The sequence below is a fragment of the Lichenostomus cassidix genome, chromosome Z, assembly GCF_008360975.1.
Source record: "Lichenostomus cassidix isolate B80296 chromosome Z, HeHo_3.0, whole genome shotgun sequence".
NCBI classification, from domain to species: Eukaryota; Metazoa; Chordata; class Aves; order Passeriformes; family Meliphagidae; genus Lichenostomus; species Lichenostomus cassidix.
In genome coordinates, this window is record NC_139511.1 from 63,365,262 (window position 1) to 63,387,364 (window position 22,103).

The 22,103-nt window shown below is 38.1% G+C and overlaps 1 protein-coding gene across 1 annotated transcript in view; it reads right to left on the reverse strand.

Moving 5' to 3' along the window:
* SLC1A3 (solute carrier family 1 member 3) overlaps positions 1–22,103 on the reverse strand; it is a 65,604-nt gene that overhangs the window by 15,902 nt on the left and 27,599 nt on the right. Inside the window, exons 4-5 of the mRNA XM_085042078.1 lie at positions 3,401–3,605; positions 1,611–1,653 (exon numbers count right to left, since the gene is read on the reverse strand). Of these exons, the coding sequence (XP_084898204.1) occupies positions 1,611–1,653; positions 3,401–3,605 (248 nt within the window). The remainder of the gene's footprint in view (positions 1–1,610; positions 1,654–3,400; positions 3,606–22,103) is intronic.

Consider the following 22,103-nt stretch of genomic DNA (forward strand, 5'->3'; position numbering starts at 1 on the left):
CTCAACTATTTCACTTTTGTCATCTTAAAAACTAAATTTTTCAGAAGTCATAAAAACCCCAACCAACCAAAATAAAAAGCCCAAAACAAACAACAACAAGAACCAAACCAAACCAAATCAAACCAAACCAAAAAAACAACACAAAACCAACCAACCAACCAAAAAACACAGAGGAAATGAGCAATATTGTGGAAGAAAAGGTTTCAAAAACCTTTGTGATTTTTCTGATTTGTTTGTTTTATGTATTTTTCATTGTTGTTTATTATGAAGTCTTTACTTTTTCCTTTAAGTCATTTATATCCTTCAGTATAACCAAGATCAAACCAATGGCTTGTTATCTGCTTAAATAATTTCACAAATCTTTTTGAAACTGCAGTCTGGAAGACACTTTGATTGCTTTCAAGAGCTTTAGATAATAACTTCCAAACTTGAGAGATTTATGAAAAATACTCACTGCTACATCTGTAACTTTATGCCCTACTTATTCCATTATTTTGAGATAAAGATCATGTAATTCCTGTTTTATTTATTCCTATTTTATTACATTAAATTCTTTGAATTTATTTTTAGTTTAGACATAGACTTTCGCATTTCCATACTGCTCTTCTGCATCACTGTGCTGAGTTCACCAACATGAACTCATGCTCATGTTGAGAGAGAAGAGAGAGGCATGGCATTTGTTAGTCTTGGACCTGGGTCTAGTTTGCTTTTTAATCTTTAATCTAGAAATATTTAATGCAGAAAGTCACTCCTTTTTATTGGTTTCTGTTTATACAACTGAAGATAATGTTACAATTTCTTTTCAGTTCCTCTGCAAGATGTAACTCAGCTGGACTTTGGAAAGTTTATACTTTATCCTCTTACTTCTTGACCTCCTAATTTCAGCTTTTTTTATTGGTTCAGCAATAACTGGTGAATACTATCAGTTCAAGTTTGTCTGTGAGGTCAATATGAAGAAATCAGATTATGGAAACACACATTCTAGGTTTCACTGAATCTATAATGTCTTCCATTTGAAAAAAAAGATTGTAACTAGTTATTATTTTCTCCATAGGACAGCTAATGTTAACACCAAGCTAGTGACAGAGGATTTTGAGAAGCAACATAAAAAGTCACTCCCAAGGACTCCAGCTGTAGGTGACAGGAAGTTCTTAATTTGCTTTTTTTGTTAATGTCCACAAAACTTTTTCTTCAGTTTCAAACCTATGCATTTTTCCCACATGACATTCTCAAATGTCTTCCAGTCTGCACAGATGGTGAATATCTCAGTATCTCCCAGTTTAACATAAAACTGTTTTAGAAAAGCAAATCCTGAATTCACTTTAACGAACCTTGCTGTCAACTCATGAATGTGACATCTTCAAAAAAATTTTTTTTTATTTAACAAGCTGTGTGGGTTTTCTTCACTTCTCATAGCAAATAGTGTTGTCTCAATATGATTGAAAACAAAGCATGGATTTGGTTGATTTAGTTTAGTGACTTTTTTGACAGCTGGCAGCAAATTTAAGTTATGTTTCTGCTGTAAGGACAAGAACATGGTATTCCTAAGGCAAATGTGATTACATTTAATTTCTTACTTCTTCATGTTTTATTAAAAAAAAAAAAATTACCTGTTTAAAGCAAGCTTCCACCAAATTTGGAGGGAACATATTTCTGTGAAAGAGAAAGAAAATAACATGGGAAGTAATAATACTCTACAAATTCATTTAGTAAGGATACAGCTAATAAAAGAATTGACCAGATAATTTTTGAAGGAATCCTAAGACTAATATGTGATTACATATACAGTGAGCAGACCTTTGCATTTGCATTGGCCTGGTTAGATTTATCAGGATGAAATGTAGGATTGGATAGATCCTGGCAGTTGGAATCTCTGAATCCAGTATTGTATAGAATGTCTGGTTATGGAGCAGTATATGAGCTAAATTAATAAATGTACAAAGCTCTATGGGACAGTCTTGACTTTTAATTTTGTGCTTACTAATGCCTTATGAATCCAGATTAATAAATAATTTAATGACATTTAGTGAATTTCTATTTATCAGTTTTTGCAGTCATGTAGCCTAGTAATCCATGATATTTATCACTTGATTTAGTCTTGTGGCTAAAACCCAAATACTTCTGAAGTTTGAGTATTCTATTATAATAATAACAATAGATACACATATGTGTGTATACATTTGTTGCAGATCAGGGTTTGTTTCTTTGTTTTCCTTTGTTTTGTGCATTTCTGAGGGATTTAGAAGCAGCCTAACTGAATAAACCTTGAGGAATCTGAGTGCAAACCTCTTCATGGATCTTTCTGCAGTCCCCCTTCCTGGCAGCATGACTCTTGGAGGTCTTTCTCCATGTCTCTGGATTCTCCAAATGGCTTAGTGGAACACAAAATTTTGGTGGTTTTACCTGTGGAAAAGCTCCTGAGTTCAAAACCTCAGCTTCCCTACTTCCTAGAATACATCTGTTGTATATTAGCTCTATAAAAGAGGTATTGCAGAGTCTCTGAGCAAGGAGAAAACAAGATTTTACATATGTGCCCTCCACTTCAAGCATTTTACTTGCCTGTTCCCGGAAGTTATTTCCCATTCCTGTAATTGAATAATTTGAGTAGGTGAACCCAGACTGGCAGCTACAATTCAAAATTAAAATTAATAACTAAATTAGGGGCTCAAGTGAAGTGAGAAAACTGTTGCAAACTGGAAGAAAAGTGGAGGAATTTGATAATAAGGTCTGTGCTATGGAAGGAGGAGAAAAAGATCCATGCAGATAGCAGTACAGAGGTGTTCTTTTGTGGAAGGAAGGAAGGAAGGAAGGAAGGAAGGAAGGAAGGAAGGAAGGAAGGAAGGAAGGAAGGAAGGAAGGAAGGAAGGAAGGAAGGAAGGAAGGAAGAAAGGAAGGAAGGAAGGAAGGAAGGAAGGAAGGAAGGAAGGAAGGAAGGAAGGAAGGAAGGAAGGAAGGAAGGAAGGAAGGAAGGAAGGAGGGAAGGAAGGAAGGAAGGAAGGAAGGAAGGAAGGAAGGAAGGAAGGAAGGAAGGAAGGAAGGAAGGAAGGAAGGAAGGAAGGGAAAGAAAGGAAGGAAGGGAGAGAAAGAAAGGAAGGAAGGAAGGGAGAGAAAGAAAGGAAGGAAGGAAGGGAGAGAAAGAAAGGAAGGAAGGAAGAAAGGAAGAAAGACAGGCTCATTCAGTATTAAAAAGTTTCCTCCCCTGCAACAGATTGATTTGGAAATAAATCCGTGTATCCTTTTGTAGCATTGTAAGGGTTAGAGATATTCATATCACACAGTTGAAAGAAATTTGGCAACTTTATGCAGTCACTGTCTAAAATTCTCTACTTTTCTTCTCGGTGAATCTAAATATTACTGTCATTGCTATTGGTAGAGAAAACGTGCAATATCGTAGCCATACCTGATTAAATCAAGAAAGGCATCTGCTGCTGTCACTTGCACAATTTTGCCTTCTCTGTGCATGTTTTCCTTCGTACCTTTCCCGGGGTGGATGATGACCACAATGATTATGCCAATCAGGACAGCAATGATTGTAGTGCTCATGTAGTAGACTACTGCTCGGACTCCCATCTTCCCTGAGGCTTTACTATCCAGGGCAGCAATTCCTAGTAAATTTAAGCACAACGACATTCACCTGATGCAGTTGTGAGTAAAGAATAGGAACTCAGCATGATGAAAATAGTTCTGAGGGAAGAGTTTTGGTGACCAGTACAATTAAAGATACCCAAGGCAAGATGTCCCTCTTTTGCAGCTCATACTGCCACTCTCTTCCCATCCCACCCCTAGTTACATTATTTTCTATTACAATAGTTACAACTTTGTGTGCTTTCTTAAAACTTCATTAAAAGCAAAGATTAATTGTCTGATGCACTGTGGCACTCCCTATATTCCAGTGAGACAATTCATGACTTCTGATAAGGGTAAGTTACCACAGTCTGAAAAATGTGCTGCTCGTAATTTGTAATGGTAAGACAGAAAACAGAGTACTCTTGAGCAATGTTAATAATGTTTGCTACAATTAAGAAGAGTTTTCTTTAATCCCCAGTGGAAAAACCTCAGTTTACCTCTATCCCTAGCCATGGGAGTTTAAAACAGATTAAATACTGCTAGCCTTTTTCAGAAAATCTTGACCATTGTATGAGTAAGTCTTTCATAAACGTCACAGAACTAGCAACATTAATCCTAATTCTTGGCTCTGTTTGGATCTACTGTGAATATTAGGGTGCTCACTATGGTGTCTTCTATAGTGTTTGTTTATCAGATTGCACTGATGAATGGCTGCAATAAGTTTTTTAAATGAAGGTGCAGTTCTGCCAGAGAAAGAATTCTGATGTGTTCTCTCACAAGGACTTGGAGAAATGGAAATGCTCCTCCTCTTTCCAGTAGATGCAGCTACATTTCCTAGTTCTTCTCTTTATAATATCCCAGTGCTCCTTCTCCTAAATATTTGCCCCTACTCCATCTGGAGGGCTGTGCCATCTGTCTCAAAGCAGTGCTCATGCTTCTTGTTGCAATCAAGCTTTCAAGGTGCAGAATGAAAAAAGGGTTCAGGAAAGGATCTTTTTGCTTTATCATCTCCTCCTGTATGGAACTGCCTAACCTATACTTCCATGGACTGCCCACCCATTTATATAGATGCCACCTTTGAACATGTAAAATATAACTAAAGTTGCCCACCTTCTGCTCTGGGTGTCTGTCACAGAGGAGAAAGCATTTAAAATAAGGCAGAAGAACTGCAGTAATGTAAATAAGATGGAAATATAAAACTTGAATCATAGCCTGGCAAAGATAAATGTTTTTAAAATCACTGTAGATTTATCATACTTCTGCCTGTCTTCTAAAGGAGGAGATACTTCCTATTGGAGCTACAGTGAAAGTACTCTAGTCCCTGAGGTAGCTGAGATCAAGGATATGTCCCAGGCTCTGGTCAAATCTTCAAAGTATAAAACCAATCACATGCTTCATACTTAGCCTTTCATTTCAGCTTTTTTCATTTTCTGCCCTTTTGGCAGAAGCCATTAGTAAGTTTGCACCCACAAAAGGAATTTCAAAGGGACATCACTAGATACACACACTGAATTGCTTGTTTCATGTGTGCCATTGTAGCAGGAAAAACAAAGTGTTTCTGGTAAAACAAGAAACTGAACATGGAAGTCCAACATTTGAAGCATTTGATCCTTCATTTCTCTACTCAGCCTTTCCATCTGCAAAACTGGATGATAATGTTCATGGTGAGTTTACATTTATGCTTTGAAATTCTGTGAGGAAAATGGTAAACACTAGCAGCATGCAAAAAACAGCTTTCTTAACTTTACAAACGGGAAGTCGTGTAGCCCTCTTATGGATGGAAGATTGGTTATTGGTTTAGAGTCCTCAAGTAATGTAAATATAAAATAATGCAAATATGGTAAGCCAAGGCAAGAAATAAAGTTAATAATTTTTGTAGAATTCCAGATCTCCTATTGATTTGCACAGCATTTATCTCATTTGTCAAATACAGGCAGTATTTGTTAAAAATTTATTTTTTAAGTATTAATGCAAAACTTAAAATGAAACCAAACTTACAAAGTGAAAAATGAATGTTTACACACTAGTCCAGTCAATTTCATTTTTGTATATTTTAACTGGAGATTTTGTGTTTTTCCTTTCTAAAGTAGCAACAATGATGGATTTTTTCATTTTGGATAAGACCATTTTTTAACTTGTTTTACAAACTGAGCATGAAAGGTTAACCTATGCAGTTTGGTAGAAATGTTTGGAAATGCAGAGATTTTGAACCAGCTCCCAATATCTTGCCCTGTACAGGTAATTCAGGACCAGAGGCTGAGAACTGTCAGTCTTAGAGGATTCGCAGGCACATCTGTCTGTGCTTTAACCAAACCTGATGGCTTTTTTGTACTCCACCCTTCGTACTGAGTTGAGTCTCCCACACTCCAAAAATCACTAGGAGTCAGCGTAGGGCATATCTGGCCAGTAAAGATTGCTGTGTTGAAGGATTAGATCTTGTGATCCTTTTTCTTTCCTGGGCTGGTTCTGGGATTGAGTGGTGAACATGTGAAAGTGGTGTGTCAGGGAGCAAGAGTCACACCCTTGTCTTTGTAAGCTGCTTTCCAGCCTGGTTTCCTGGTGTGCACTCTGGCTGGGACTACATGGCTCCTGATTTCAGGCTGCTCAGTCTCATTCCTGCTCCTGCTATCATATAAATTATTTCTCAGCTTGAACATAGGGAACAGCAATCCCTCTCTTCTTGAGCTGTAGCTGCTCGTGGTGTGCATAGCAGAAGGCATTGAAAGCAGGAGGATGACAGGCCTAAGTATGAGCAAAAGCTGCATGAGGAGGAGGCAAGTGCTCACCTCTGAGAGCCCTTACTGCACAGTCTCCCCTCCCTGCAATTAATGGGAACTCGGGGAACCGCAAAAGTTTCCAGCACCCCAACAACAACAACTGTCTAAAATAATATTTAAACTCTGTTTTTAAAACATGAGAAAATGAAAGGGGTTGTTTTCTTTGCATTTTAAGATGTTGACAAGATTCCTTAGAACTGAATGTGGCTCTGGAAGGGTCCCCAAGGCTTTCATGTGTCACAAAGCATTGTGTCCTCAGTGTGTCTTTTCACAGTCAGCCAGCAAAACCCCCATTGTCCCTCGGGAGATGTATGTGCCCCTTTCATCCCACTCACTGCTCTCTCCTTTGCACGCTACTGGCTCCAGCACCTCTGCCTCCTCTCTTCCTCTCCCCTCCTCTTCCCCAGGGGGCCTGGGAAACTTTGTCGTGCCACCAGTCCCCACGCACAGCGATGCCTTGGAGTTGTCAAGGCGATCTGGAGCAGAGCCCCTGTAATTTCTCCCAGCGTGTGCGCTCACACAACATGAATGGGAATGATTTTTTAAGTGTTGATGGGGAGGGTGGGAGGCCGGCGAGAGGGAAGTGAAGAAAAGGAAGAAGGGGGCAGGCATAAGTCTGTAAAACTGCAAACAAACCCAAGCCTTTAGTCCGGTCTTCTTCCTTCACCTACCCCTTCCCTCTCCTGACAAGCAACACTGTGGATGAAATAAAGACATGACCAAGAGTTCTCAAGAGTGTCAGGGCACATAGGAAACCACTGTGTTGCTCTTCAACAAAGATGTTAGAGAAGAAATTAAAATATTTTAGGATTACAGGAAAGGCAAGGAGAAGGTAAATATATAATCATAAGAAGAGAGTGAGAGAGAAAAGATGCAGGGAAAAGGAGAAAAAAAATCTAGTTAGGACAACTTTAAAAATTCTGAATTGGTGATCTGGTAGTTCTGATTACTCAGCTGACCTGATCACTGTAAATTGGCATTAATTATTGATTCTATGAATCTTCATGAATAGCTACTATATTATTTTGTGTCAATTATATTTGTTTCTATTGTACTTATGATTCTATATTATACAGAATTTGAGAACTTGCCAATTCCAGAGTTTCTATTTTTTTGATAGTGAAAGCATACTGCACATAACCTATGTGTAACCTTGGGTTATAGCAGGGAGCACTAATCTAGGAGTACACACTAACATACTCCTGGAAGATCAAATGTAAAATATACAGACCATGTTGGTTTTAGATATTGCTTAAGCCAGTAACAGCTTTGAATCTACTTGTTCAAGAATAAATTCCTAGGGCCTGTTTTAAAAGCTGAAATGTAGAACCTATGCTGTTAAGTCCTACACCTTCAAAACACTTTCTTCCTTTAATTAGCGCAACTGAATAAACTGACTTTTGCAGAACAGTCAATGCCCTCAGTGAACTATTTCAGCCTGAGAATTGAGTTTATGCCTAATTTTCCTATTGCACTACTTAAAGAGTTGCTACCTGTGTCCCTTTTTTTTTTTTTTAGAAATAAGGTATTTACACAATTAGATTGAAAACGCATTTTTCCCACAGCAGTAACTGGTCAGCAGCTGGTATGACTGAAGCCTTATTTCTGTGAGTAAACTCTTAGTCAGCAAAGCATTCTTGGGCTTATATTCTGCCCCAACATTAATCACTAACTAAAAAACGAGAGCCCATAAATAGCAGTTTTTAAATAGGATCTCTTTTCTTACACTCCAAAGTAAATAGCATCCCCCTGAGAAAAAACAGTCATTATGTAGGATTGATTCTAGTACCTTTGGTGATTTTATCTTTCCTCAGAGCAAGCGAGACTGTCCCTGGGAGTAGTGGGTATACATGTGAGTGTATGCATATATGCATATTTATAATTTCAGACTGAAATTTGTTAAAATGCTCAGCTACTGCTTATCAGATCAAAAGTTCTTGTTTCTGAATATATTTGCTGCCCTTTAAAAACCTGCAGAAAAAATTAGTAGTTTATGTGTTTGCTTCCCTACACTAAAATTCTTGTGGTTTTTAGCTTTTCCCCCCAATGTTTTTAAATTTTTGTTTCTTTTAAATTAATTTTGATGCATTATTATGAGTATTTTAAATATAGAACAGTTCAGTTGGGGCTAAAATGACCATCTAGGCCAACTAGACTTCAGGGCTAACCAAAAACTAAACCTATTAAAGGCATTGATCTCTTCAACACTGACAAGCTGGGGTTATTGGCTACCTCTCTGGGAAGTCTCTTCCAATGCAAGCTCCCTCTTTGGAAAGAAATATTTCTTAGGGTCCAGCCTGAACCTCCCCTGGTGCAGTTTGAACCATTCCCACTGGACCTCTCTTGATCCAGAGAGGAGAGGTCAGCACCACCCTCTCCCCTTCCCCTACTCAGGAAGCTGCAGAGGACAGTGGGGTCACTCCTCAGCCTCCTTTTCTCCAAACTGGACAAACCCAAAGCCCTCAGTGACTCCTGACAGGATGATGGTAATCCTGTTCAGCAGAGGAGACACTGTGGGCTCAGAGCCTGGTGCAGACTCTTGCCTGAGGAGTCTCTGCCTTGAGGTTCCCATCTGTGGGCACAGGACTGAGCACCTCCAGGTCAGGATTCTGCCAAGGTGTACCAATATGTTGATGAAAATGGACAAAATAATGAACCATTTCTGAATCAGTACGTAGAACAAACTGTCCATTCTGGACCTTATACATATTGACTTGAAACAAAAAAAAAAAGAGAGGATTTCTACGATCATGATGAATTCTTTCCTTATTCAGCATTATTAGAACTGAATTGATGGCACTTCCTTACCAGTGGAGATTTTTATATAAATTCTCTTTAGATGTTTTGTACTAGTCTTTAAACACAAAACATTATGAACAGAGCATCTTGTTATTCCTAATTATTTTCCTGTTTACTTTTTATGGTCTCTTCATTAGGAAATTGCAGTTGCTTGTTAAGGACTCCTATGGTGGAACAGCAATAATGGCAACTGTTGACTCAGGAGTGCTGCCCTAATTTTGTTTCTTTAAGGTTGTCTTTCACTCTCCTAATGAAGCAGTCTCAAAAGGGCTACTCCCACCCCCTACATCCACAAAGCACTGTGTGATGAGTAAACTCTCAGTGTGAGACCATGAGAACAATCCCTTTTGTGTATGTTGATGAGGATTTGTGGAAATGAATAACACTGTGCAAGGTCACGGTAAAATATGCTGACAGAAAATTCGTAAGGAAAAGCAATAGTTAGGTAAAAACAGTGGGAGTACTACCCAAGTTTAATTGACTTGATTAAGTTCTAGAGCTTTATTCTGATAACCGCTGAACATATCCTGTGTGGTGCTGAGCATTCCCAGAAAACAAAATTAAATTTAGGCTTTGACAATTGGGCCCTTCACAAGATCAGGTAAAAATTTTATCCAGGCTCTAGATTATGATTTTTAATATCAGTAGCAGTAAAATTATAAAATTGCGAAGAAAATAGAGAATAACATCTTCAAAGAACTATATGTATTGGTGAAGTTAATTAATATTAAATCAATACAGCTAATGACTTCCTGAAACCACATAAAATACATGTCTGAAATATAGCTCTGTATGCCTTTTTACATGAATTGATGAGACATGTTGTTCCCAAATCTCAATTTAACTTTTCTTTGTTTAAATACAAATGTTTACATAATGATATTAGATGTTATATTATTTTTTCCTGTTCCGTTAAGAACACAGGGCAAATATCTCAGAAGAAAATTAGCAGTTGTATTTGATCCAAAATTATGTGACCGTGATTAAGCCAAGCTGACTAATGAAACCCATGGCTGGGATATAGCAACACAATTCAAAGAGCCAATTAAATGGCTAAGGGTGGCTCCTAAAAGACTAGCCTTGCCCCACAGCTTTGTAGTCCTGCCCCATCATTGCCACTAGAAAACTATTAACTTTGTGTTTTGTAGAGTTAGTTTGCTCTGACAGTTTGTCATTTTGAATCATCCCAGAATTGTGTGATGTGAACACAAGAACTTTTACAAGGGAAGCAGAAGTAAAGAGTGTCCAGGACAGAAAAGTAGCAAGTGCCTGCTGTTTTAGCCACAGTTTATTCCTTAGAAGGAGAGTATTTTTGAAACCATGACATGATAATGTCTGAACATCATCGAGTGATGTAAACGGGAGAAGCACAAATAATCTCTAGTGGCTTTACGGTGATTTTTACATTTCAGTTAACCATGAATAATGAAAGACGATTTTGTTGTGGTTTGTCACTAATTCCACTCTTTCAGTAGAATAGCTTCACTTTATGAAACTCTTTGGTTTCAGTGCATTTTAATTATTATAAAAAAATATGGCAGTAATCCATGCTGGAAAGTATTTCCTGGGCCATCAAATTTAGCATTCTGATACAGCAGGGAAATTCTGATACAGCATCCAGTATTGGTGAAAATTTACTGAGCTTGAGGTTCACACCAGCAGCAATTTTTATCCCAATAACTTCCATGTTAGGGTATTCCACAGCCTTTCTGTCTTCTTACTTTGCTTATTTCAGTGTACAAGTAATTGGATTGGCCAATGGCTTGATGTCCAGATAGTAATCAGTGGTGAGTGGCGTCCCTCAGGGGTCTGTGCTGGGGTCAGCACTGTGTGATATCTTCATCAATGACACAGGCAGTGTGAGACTGTTGCCTCAGCAGATTTCCAGATGATACCAAGGAGAGAGGTGTTTGACATTCCCAAGGGATGGGATGCCATCCAGAGGGACCTGGCCAAGCTCGAGGAGTGGCCCATGGGAATCTCATGAGGTTCAAAAAGGCCAAATGCTGGTGCTGCACCTGGATCAAGGCAACCACCAGTATCAGCACAGGCTGGGCATGAACAGATCAGAGCAGCTCTGCCCAGATGGACTTGTGTGGCTAGCACAGGTTTTTCCCATGAGAAATTTTCTTGTGTTTTATAAATAAAGATAAAGTTTGGATGTTATTGGAACAGTGTCCCAGAACTTGGGCAGTGCAGGCCTGGCCAATCAGGCCTGGGAGAAGGCTTCTGACTGACCAATCTGGGTGACTTTTGAGAACTCTATATATGTGATGAAATCAAAACAATAAAGGTCATTCCTTCTTGCCACTGAGAACTTGTGCCTTCATTACTCTGCTAGCTGCTCAACAGCGACAGACTTGGGGTGCTTCTGGGTCAGAGGCTGGACATGAGCCAGCAAAAGAAGCATAACCAGCAGGTTGAGAGAGGTGATTTCCCCCCTCTATTCTGCCCTCATGTGACCCCACCTGGAGCACTGCATCCACCTCTTGGGTCCTCAGCACAAGAAAAATGTGGACCTGTCAGAGCAGGTCCAGAAGCCACTAAGGTATCAAAGGGATGGAGCACCTCTTGTTTGAGGACAAGCTGAGAGGGCTGGGGTTGTTCAGCCTGAAGAGCAGAAGGTTTTGGGGAGACCCTTCAGCACCTTCTAGTACATAAAGAAGGCCTATAAGACAGATGAGGACAGACTTTTTAGCCGAGTCTGTTGCTACAAGACAAGGGATAATGGTTTTAAAGAGGGTGGATTGAGACAGGACATAAAGAAGAACTTTTTTACAATGAGGGAGTTGAAACACTCTTGGCCAGAGAGGTGGTGGCTCTCCAAAGAAGAACTTTTTTACAATGAGGGAGTTGAAACACTCTTGGCCAGAGAGGTGGTGGCTCTCCCATCCATGGAAACTGTCAGGGTCAGGCTGGAGAGGACTCTGAGCACTCTGATCTTGCTTAAAGTGTCCCAGCTGATAGCAGCAGGTTGGACTAGATGACCTTGAAAGTTCCTTCCAACACAAACATTCTGTGTTTCTTCCTTTAAAATTCTTCTCACTGTCAATATGAGTGACTGAGGGCAGGGAAGAATTTCATAAATCTCCACAAGCTCTGCTTGTTTTTGCTAGAATATTTATAAACAACTAAGCGTAACACCTTCTGGTAAAATGAAGTAAGTCAATATGGTACACTTAGATGGTGCATCTACTGAGTGCCAGTGATGCTTACATTACTATATGAAAACGGCAGGATTATGCTCTTCTGTTCTGAAAAGTACAAAAAACCCTTGCTTTTCAGGTTTACAATATAACAGGATACATATGACGAACCAGTAGGAAAGTACATTTCCTGAAACACATCTGCCTGAGAAGGACCCTGCTGTGGGGCTGTTGAGATACTCATTTAACTCTTCGCATTATTCTGTCTTTTGCTCACAGTATTGGAATGTGACAAACAATATGCTTTTTGAAGGGAAACTAGGGAGTAATTTATCTTCTTTATGTGTGCTAAGCAGAGCAGGAGGGAGATGCAAGCAGGGATTCACAGCAAGCCATGGAGCAGTGATTAGTAACAGCTGACAGTCTCAAACCAAGACTCTCTTTCTTTGGTTACCTCATTGTAATAACAGAGTACAAAGAACCGACTGTCTTCAAGCCAAGAATCAGAGACCCAGGAACACAGAAAATAGCAGCTCAAAATTTTTTTTGGTAACAAAACACTACTGCTACCTGCACAGCGCAATTCTAAAAAGACATCCTTTTATGTCCAGACACTTGGACTAAGCTTTCCTGGAAATGGGATTCTTATGCTGGACATTAAACTGATTGTTTTCTGTATAAGGAGTGAAAGAAATAAGTATAGCTTTTTATGAAAAAGCATAATGTAATATGGTAAATTATCTCAGTTTAATAAGGAAAAAACTTTATTTTGGTAGCTGAAAAGCCAAAGCACATTAAACTAGTTTAGATCCTAAAGTGCATGTTGTTGCAGGACTGAAATAAATATGTTACTAGTTGTAAGACTTTTATCCTGTTCCCACAGGATGAAATATTAATTTTCATTTATTCTGAATATATTGCCAAAAAATTACCTTCTATAAGCATAAAATGCACTGCATCCTATCCAGATACAAGCGATAAAGATACCTTTACCTTCTGGATGGTGTTAATAATATTACTTAGTTGCTTCATAAAAATCCACATTACAATTTCTTAAAATACATGTGCAAACTTTTAATTTACGAAAATGTTGGTCAAAGTTTTGGCAGACTGCGCCTGGAGTTCTTCACAGGCATGTTTTTGTATTTACAGCACTCATTAGACAGAATTCCACAAATATAGAGTGCTTCTGTTATCTGACTGGCCCTACAGAGTGTGACGAAACTGCAAACTATTTACTATACTAAATCACTCCTGATGTACTTTAGCTGCTACTGAAAAAATATGTGAGATTAGAGATATCCATAAGGGGACAGTAGCTAGTAATGCAGTCTAGTGTAAAAGATAATTTGCTTTTATGTTTTGGCTATGTAACAAATGCCTGAAAAGATGCTTACATGACTTGCTAGAAAAATGGACATAATTCTAGTCAGGGTGGTGCAAGATTTAAAGAATGGGAAATTAAGCAAAGCTCTCTAAAAGAAAAGAGAGATAGAGGTCTCTGTGTGCAAAACAACATGGGATTTTGGGCATGGAATTGCTCTGATCAGTAACTTGTCACAGCTCTATGCTGGAGGCATCAGTTTCTCACTCAAAATATGATTCAGTATTGTTGGTGAGCCAGCTCTTGGCTTCTTCACTGAAATTTCCAATAATAGATGCTATTGCAATGATAGTGTCTTATTTGGACGTTTGTCCACTAGGATCTACACTAGTTAAGTTAATTTTATGGAGTTCATGCAGCAACCATCATTTGGAAGGAACCTTTGCCCATACTGATAAAGATTTGAACCAATGGTAAATGGTAGTGTGTGACTCATGCATCTGGTAACACCCTGGCCTTTGAATTTCTGCTTGCATTTTTAATTTTAGCCGAATTTTTAAAACCTTAACATCATTCTTTGCTAATTCAGCACTACTAAGATAATTTGAAGACAAACAGTGTGATGCTGCCTTTAGTTATGTATAGTGAGACTTGGCTTTTTTGAGTAATCTGAAGTGTCACTAGTGACTGTTCACTGACTAAAAAGCCCTTCATGTGTTTGTTGTTGCAGTAGCTACTATCTATTCTTGCACTAGTCCATTAATGGTCAAAATAGCTCTGCTTTGTTGTTTCATTTTTTTAAAAATAAATCTTATCAGCGATACAACACTGATTTGTGCCTCTGGGTCAATTCAAAAGTTCTAAGTGTTCATTTTTCCTTCAAGCTAGCAGTTCATTCTTCTTCTGCTGTTTTACCCACTGATCTCCCATGAGCTGCTCATGGAGAGTGTTTTCCTTTTGTCTATGCTGCACACTCCCTGCTGGTGCTCACATGTCCCCATAATCCTTTTGGTTTATTGCATTCCTCCCCATGGGCCATGCATTTTTTCAATCTGTACTATTTTGCAGCACTGTGTATGCTTCCGTAGGCTGTTCTTGAGGGATTCACACTTCATTTTCTGAGTTTTCTCCTTTCACATTTCAGGTATAATTTTAACTTCCACCAAGTCGATGTGCTATCTGCATTGTTGCAATATGAATCACTTCGAGTGAAACCCCATGGTGCCACTGCTATTCTGCACCTCATAGTGACAAAAATTAGCTCAGTTGTCTCTCTGAGACAGTGATCTTGGTATACATCTCAGGCTGGGGAGGTTTGTCCTGAAAGGCATTCTGCCCAAGCCTGCACTGACATTTGTGCAGGACCTAACAGAGTGGTGCCTCAGTTCCCCTGAGAGTTCAGCCACAAATAAGATGCACCACCACATAATATCTATTCATATCCATATCCATAATATCTATCCATCCATGTCAAAAGGAAGCACACAGACCTCTTTCACATCTCTAAGTCATTATTTGAACTAGAAACTGCAGAGCAGTGACTAATTAGGCAATACAGAAGACTTTTGGACTCTTATTTTTAAAGAATCACAAGAACTTGCATTTGATAAAAGAAATCATGCACATGAAGTTTTTTATCAGAAAATGAATCCTGTGTTGATAAAATCCTAGAAACAATCTGAGAAAAGAGAATGGGACCGGGCGCAGAAATTATTTTGAAAAAAAATTGTGCAGACATTATTACATTTATGAGCTAGTATTATTTTAAAACACTACTTATAATCTATTAATTAATATATTAATAATAGATGAGAATATCCTAATGCATAACATGATACCATTTTTCCTTGTTGTCATAAAAGCAAATCAGAGCTTAATTACACTCTAAATTGCCCCCCCAGAATTTAATGAATAACACTCAAATCAAGTTTAAGAAAAAAATAGTTTCTATTTGTGCATTTAAGGTCCTCTGGTAATATGCCATATGAATACTAAGGAGTCATTACTTTAGCTGCAATTAGTCTATTGTGTTTAAAATTGTCATTATAATTTGGTGGGGTTTTTTCACAATTCAGTAATGATGTTAAGGCTCTTCTGAGAACTCATTAAGAAAGTGTGGAATTGGAGTTTCATGTGAACAGGCTTTTGTTTTCCCTCTTTTCTCTCTTTTGTTTCAATGACCTCTTGAACTTTGGGTCACTGATTCAGTTACAGCCTTGCAACATCAAAGACGTACATTTATTTCTTTGTATTTCTTCACCTTACAGACTTGTATGAGGCAATGGAAAGAAGTTAATACTTTCACTGGAATGCCTGACAGTAGCAATCATACTTTTTAATAATATTATTACACTATTTTCAGGAAGTTATAGTACAAAGTACAGCTGAAAAGGAGGGTTTGGTGTCCACAATTTAAACGCTATACAGTTGTCATCTGAGCATTATCTGCTTGCAGGCAGGACTCAAAATATGAATTTCTATGAGAGGTCAGAGGTATCAAAGAAAACATCAACTGATTTCAAACTAAACAGATGAGAGAGAAGAGAGGGGTTTTTTAGGTTACTCACATTACTGGACTCTAATGTTCTACAGAGCAGAAAACTAGCCTATTTTATTTTTTAACAAGCTATTAATCATCCTATTTTGAATTTGAAAATTTATTTCCTTAATGGCTGATGGTCCTTTGCACAGGTTCATCGGCTGTGAGACAGATGTTAGCCAGCTTAGCAAGCACATGTTCTCTAACTTTGTTTTCAGAGCCTGGGGGGTTAAGACATACTGAAATTGTAAAATTTGGACAAAGCTGATTTTCAGTGCAAGAATGTATTCGTTAATGAAACAGCCATTCATTAGGTGAACTCTTGACCAAAACCTACTTTCTCTCTAGCTCTGAAAAGAAACTATATTCACTGCAGTAGCTCTGATTTTATCTTAGTATTCAGAAATAAGTCAGAAGTGGGCAGTGCAAAATCAGAATAAAGTATTTAGCTTTGCACGTGAGCAAAGAGAAAATGGGAGAGCTGTTTATGGAGGAAAGAATCAGAATCATTATGTTAACCATGGTGCAAATGGTGTATTTCCAGATCTATGCCATACTTTTCTTTTTTTAGTCTACCACCAGGAAGGAGCTACTGGTATTATTGTCTGAGGATGAAAAAATGCATTTATCTGAAAAAAAGTTAATCCTGTGTAAATATACAATTATAACAAACCAGAGTTTGATTCTGAAAATGCAATTAACTGAGGCATCTAAATAAATATTTGTGCTAATGTGTTTAGTCCAAAAACCTCTTCACTTAACACTTGAAGCCCTTCAAACTCTTTGGTGAAGTAGAGAAGATGAATATTGCTGGAAGATTAATACCAAATCTGATAAATCAGGAATTACAAGTCATCTTCCCCAAATACTGAAATCCTGGTTTTGGGTAAACCCCAAATTTTTTTCAAACAAGTGCTCTTTGTTTTGTGACTCCTGAGCATTCAGAATACAGTCAGGATCTATTGATGAGCTTATTTTTACAACCAGGAGGCCTGGAATTTAGTTTGCTTTGATTCTTGTGTTTGCATTCATCTCTTCCAGAAATGATGGCTCTTCAAGAATAGCATTAAGATCTGAAAGCTTCTGCTGGCACAAATGTTGGGTTTTCTTTATCTGCATGTTAGTTTCTCACTAATAGAACTGAATTGCTATTCAACTATGTGAATCTGTAAGAAGTTTATCTTTTCCATTCTACATGATAGTACTTGTTTCTCTCTTTTTATCTTTTTTTTTTCTTTTTTTTTTTTTCCTGCACAGGTCTGTCTGTGTATTCCAGTAGTTAGTTTTCACTTGTCTTTGTAGATCATCATTAATATATCTTCTTCTGATAGACTTCTGCAGAGAAAAAAGTCTTTTCAAGATACTATTGATAGAGGCAAAACATAAAACTTCTGTGTCTGGTTACCCAGTGAACTAAGATTTAAGAGCTTGCCATTCCAGGTGCTTTTCTTTCTAGTTTGCTAGACATGACTGTGCCCACACTAGCAGGAACTGAAAGTTTGGGGTGTTCTAAGCTGGCTTCATTTACTAAGTGTACAAACCTCTGAGGAATCTGTGCTTGTACTGACTGGACATGTCCCTCTTTCCTTTGGAAATGCTGTGCTTCACTATGATGTGCACTTGTCCAAGACCAAAAACACAAGAGTAAAAACTTTGTTGATCTGAGAAACAGTGAGACAGACAACTCAAAAAAGGACTGCCTTGAGAAGAGGTAGAGGCCTGCAAAATTTCTTTTTCTCCATTTCTGGAGTTCAGATGGCACTTGCTACCTTGCAGAGACTCATAGATGGGATTTTAGGTGAACTGATGTAGCTTTGCTGCAGTGTGTATCAGTGGCATTGTTCAGCCAAACCTGGAAAGATCCTAGAGGGAATCAAAGGAAAAAGCCCTTGTGGAATGGAGAATTGAGAAAAAGCCATCAGGGAGGCCCAAGTGAACTATCTGATTCAGTGCATAAACATGGCAGAGTATGCCCAGATTTACTGCAAACAGATGCTTTATGGGATAAGTCACTATCACAAAGCCCCAGTCATTTCTGGGAGTGGTGGAATGTCACAAGAGCTTTTCATCAAACTTCAGCAGTGTAACAGCACCCAAGACTCACCTGTGTGAAGAAAAACAGATCTGACTGTTTGAGCCTGAAAAAATTTGCACAAAGAGGCTTTCCCAATTAAAAAGACTGACAATTCTGTAAGGAGACTCTAGGCTTCAGCAAATATTTTGTCATGGTCATGACTGTCTCAGGGATTCACCCAGAGACAATATTGCAACAAAGGAACAAAGAGAAGGTATTCTGACCTGTGCCTGCCATGTCTCTGCAAAAAGTTAACAGCTATGGAAAGGAACTATGATACAGCTGGAGAACAGTTCCTCTCAATGAAGCCAGCTCTCACATATTTGCAAGGATTATCTTCTGAGACATTCTCCACACCATATACAACAGCATCATTTCTACTTTGTTGCATTCATTTATCAAGGTTTGAACTGGAGGATATAGAATATATTCAGAAACAGCCTGAAAGTAAAGAAAAAATACGCACAACCAGGAGTGTCTGGATGAAAAGAATTACAGGAGATGCAGAAACTGCCTTCTGACTCTCTGACATATTACCCAAATCCCAGATATTGCCAGTTCTTAGGTATACCTGTAGTCTCAACAAATTATTAGAGATTTTTGTTCTGAGTGTTCCTGTTTTCTCCTTATTTTCCACCAGTGGGAGCTGTGATGTGTCTGGAATACTGGGGTGAACAATTATCTGGGAAGCCTTCCTCCTCTTCTAGACCATCCAACATCTTATTGAAACCCAGACCCAAGTCTTGCATCCTGTAGATCTTGTAGTGCACAGAGTCCTCATTCCGACTCATTCTTCCTCATTCTTCCTCATTCTTCCTCATTCTCCATTGCTCAGAACTGAGGTGGAACTTCCACCAATGCTATCAAGACTGGCTTTCAGCACCTGTGCCTCCAGTAATGATGATAATGATGGATCTGCCTTATAGAAGTTTATAATCAGAATATACGTCTGAAGGAGTATGTCAGAGATATGGCAATTCGTTTCAAGAATTAAATGAAAAATATGTTATAAGTCAACAACTATCCAATGTAAAAAATTGGAAAAAAAATCAGAGTAAAAACACAGCTAGAGGAACTAATGATAGTGCCACAGAACCTTGTTTCTGAAAGTGACAATGTTCTGCATGTTCTACAATGATCTGTGCAGCTGATGCACTTATTCAGAAAGTACCTCATGTCTTGTCACATTTCACAGTGCTGATCAAACAATGATATGTATTACTTCTTCTGCTGTGCAAGTACTCCCAATAATGTTCCTGGTGTTCCCAAAATCCAGTGTCAGGAACTTCATTAAATTCTTCCAGTTTTCACAAGCAGTTAGAGCAAAGACAGACTGACAAGGAAGAAAATGTGATGGAATTGTGCTATATTCACATCCATGAAATGAGGATGTGGATCACAGTCTTCATGGAAGAGCCAAGGAAGTGAAAGGAGTAGGAAAGTGAAAGCTGATAAAGCCTGAAAGAAGCCTTTGTGTACCTAACTATGCTGTGTTTAACTCTTCACAAGTTTTCAGGCTGTTTTTTGTCATATTTTGATAATGGTTCTTACACTTGTTGCTATTTGCAAATTTCTCAAAAGTGGGATCAGTAAGAGCTGCTGATATTGCTGGGCATATTTCCCCTCTTCCTTGACATATGGCTTGCTTTAGCTCTTTTGTTTTGAAGTCTAATTTCATGTCAACAAAGTGAGTTAATGTCTGCTGAAGGTGAGATGATTCTTAAATCCTGGAATTGTTTTTCCTTGGGGTTTGAAATGGTTCTTGAAGAGCTGTGTGTGTCAAAAAGGTGAAATTGTAGATGGTAGTCACTACCTCAGAGTAATTGGTAGGTGAAATCTTTGAAGGTGAAAAACAAGAGATCTCTTCAATCTGATAAGAAATTCTAAGGAGTTCAAAACCAACATAAAACTATGGGAAATAAATTAGTCCAATAGGAAGCCAACCCATTTGTCTTCCCATTTATCTGTCAACAGATTCTTATTGAAAGACTACGAGGGACAGAAAAGCATAGGATTAATTGCCCTTGTTTGCCCTCCCTGCAACTAGGGCACAGTGGGACCTAGGACCTTGCTAAATTGCTAGTTTCACAAATTTCATAGCCAGTGATGACTGCATCTGTGAATGCTCTAATTTTAGTTTGAAACTATTAACTTCTGGCTTGTGGTGCTGTACAACACAAGTGAATTGTGTTTTGTGGGTAGAAGTTCTTCCTTTAATATAAGTGCATGCTCCAGTTAATTCATTGGACACCCTATTTTTCCTTTCTTACGAGAAACAGTTAGGAGCTATAATAGCAAGTAGTTACTCCATTATAGCCTCTACAAAGAATTAATAAATTCTCTGGACTTTTAAGGCAACTTCTGTGGCTTTTTCAAGCCAAAAAATGAAGTCTATTTAATTCTCCTTGTGTTTCACTAGAACTTCATTCCACTAATAAGCCCAGTCAGCCTCTCCAGTCTGTTCACAGTGAGTCTGAGGACTCTTGCCTGTACTAATGCCCACTTGAGAACTTGTGATTAGGTGTGCTATAGGTGCAGCATGTTCCCCTTTCCCAGGTGTATTACTTTGCACTTGGCACCATTTTAGTTCACCTGTCATGTAATCACAGACTCATTCATTATTGAAGACATCATTCTTTACAGTTTCATTCTTCAATATCTTGAATGAAATGCTTGCTCTTGGTCCTAATTCTCAAGGTGCTGAGAGTTGGTTTTGTATTTTGAACATTTTATTACACAAAATGTAAAACCAAGTGTTTTCAATTTACAAACTAATGTAGGTGATTTTACATTTTGTAATATTTTTGAGGTTTTCTAATTTTCAGGTCTGTTGGTTTTTCGTAACCATCACATATTTGTATTAAACTCAAAAAAGTTTTTTGAGTTTTCCCTAATATATTTTCAGCCCTTCTGCCCTTGACTGAAATGTTAAGAAAGAGACAGAGTGGTTTTACATGGTCCACCAGTGCTCAGGCAGGATGCTTTAATTCTTATGTGTTCTTTCAAACAGTTTTTGTTTTGCCAGTGACTTGCTTGTCAGCAAGCAAAGTATTGATGTTATGCATTTGAACTAAGTTATAAAAGCCAAACTAAGTCTTTGTGAATGGAAGATTGCTGCTCATTGTTAATTCTGCTGAAATCTCATGCACAATGCAAAATGAATAAGAGTATAACAACCTGTTATTCAATACTTTGGGCAACAACTAAAGTTATATTTCGCAAGGGAAGTTAAATTAGCCTTCAATTAAGGACTACTAGCAAAATTGAATTATTTTAGAGGAGTTTTTTAGTTTTACTACCTTCAGTTATTGCAGACTTCGTTCTTGAACACCCCTGCTGTTTGTGCATTGCTGCTTGCAGAGACTAAGATTTCAAAACCCACACTGTTGTGTACTTTCTGCTTTTGGATGCTCTATGTCCTGCTTAGGTTTTCTTTTTATGGTATGATCAACATTTATCTTGTACAGACTGTCATTTTATGCAGGAATTTAATGTCTGCTATTATTGCATTTTAATTCTGACTAAGAATTCCCTTAGAATTGTTCTCTCAGGCTCTTGTGAAGATGGATTTCCTTGTATCCCCTATTGCCAAATTGTTTCAGGAATGGTTCAGGAATAATGAGTTATAATTTCATTTTATGAACCTTTCTGAAGTCCTTGCTTTTAGTATTTGCACAGATTAAGATGTATAGCAGTTTTTGAGGAAGAGGTTTCACCCAAAGATATATTTATTGTACAAATATTTATGATATTTCATACTGATTTTCTAAATTCCATGTCTTATGTTGGATATAGTTTGTTTCCTAACTGATTGCCAGTACATTCAGAATCTGCACATCATTTGCTTTGTGTTTTCACATGAAAGTTTATGGTTTTA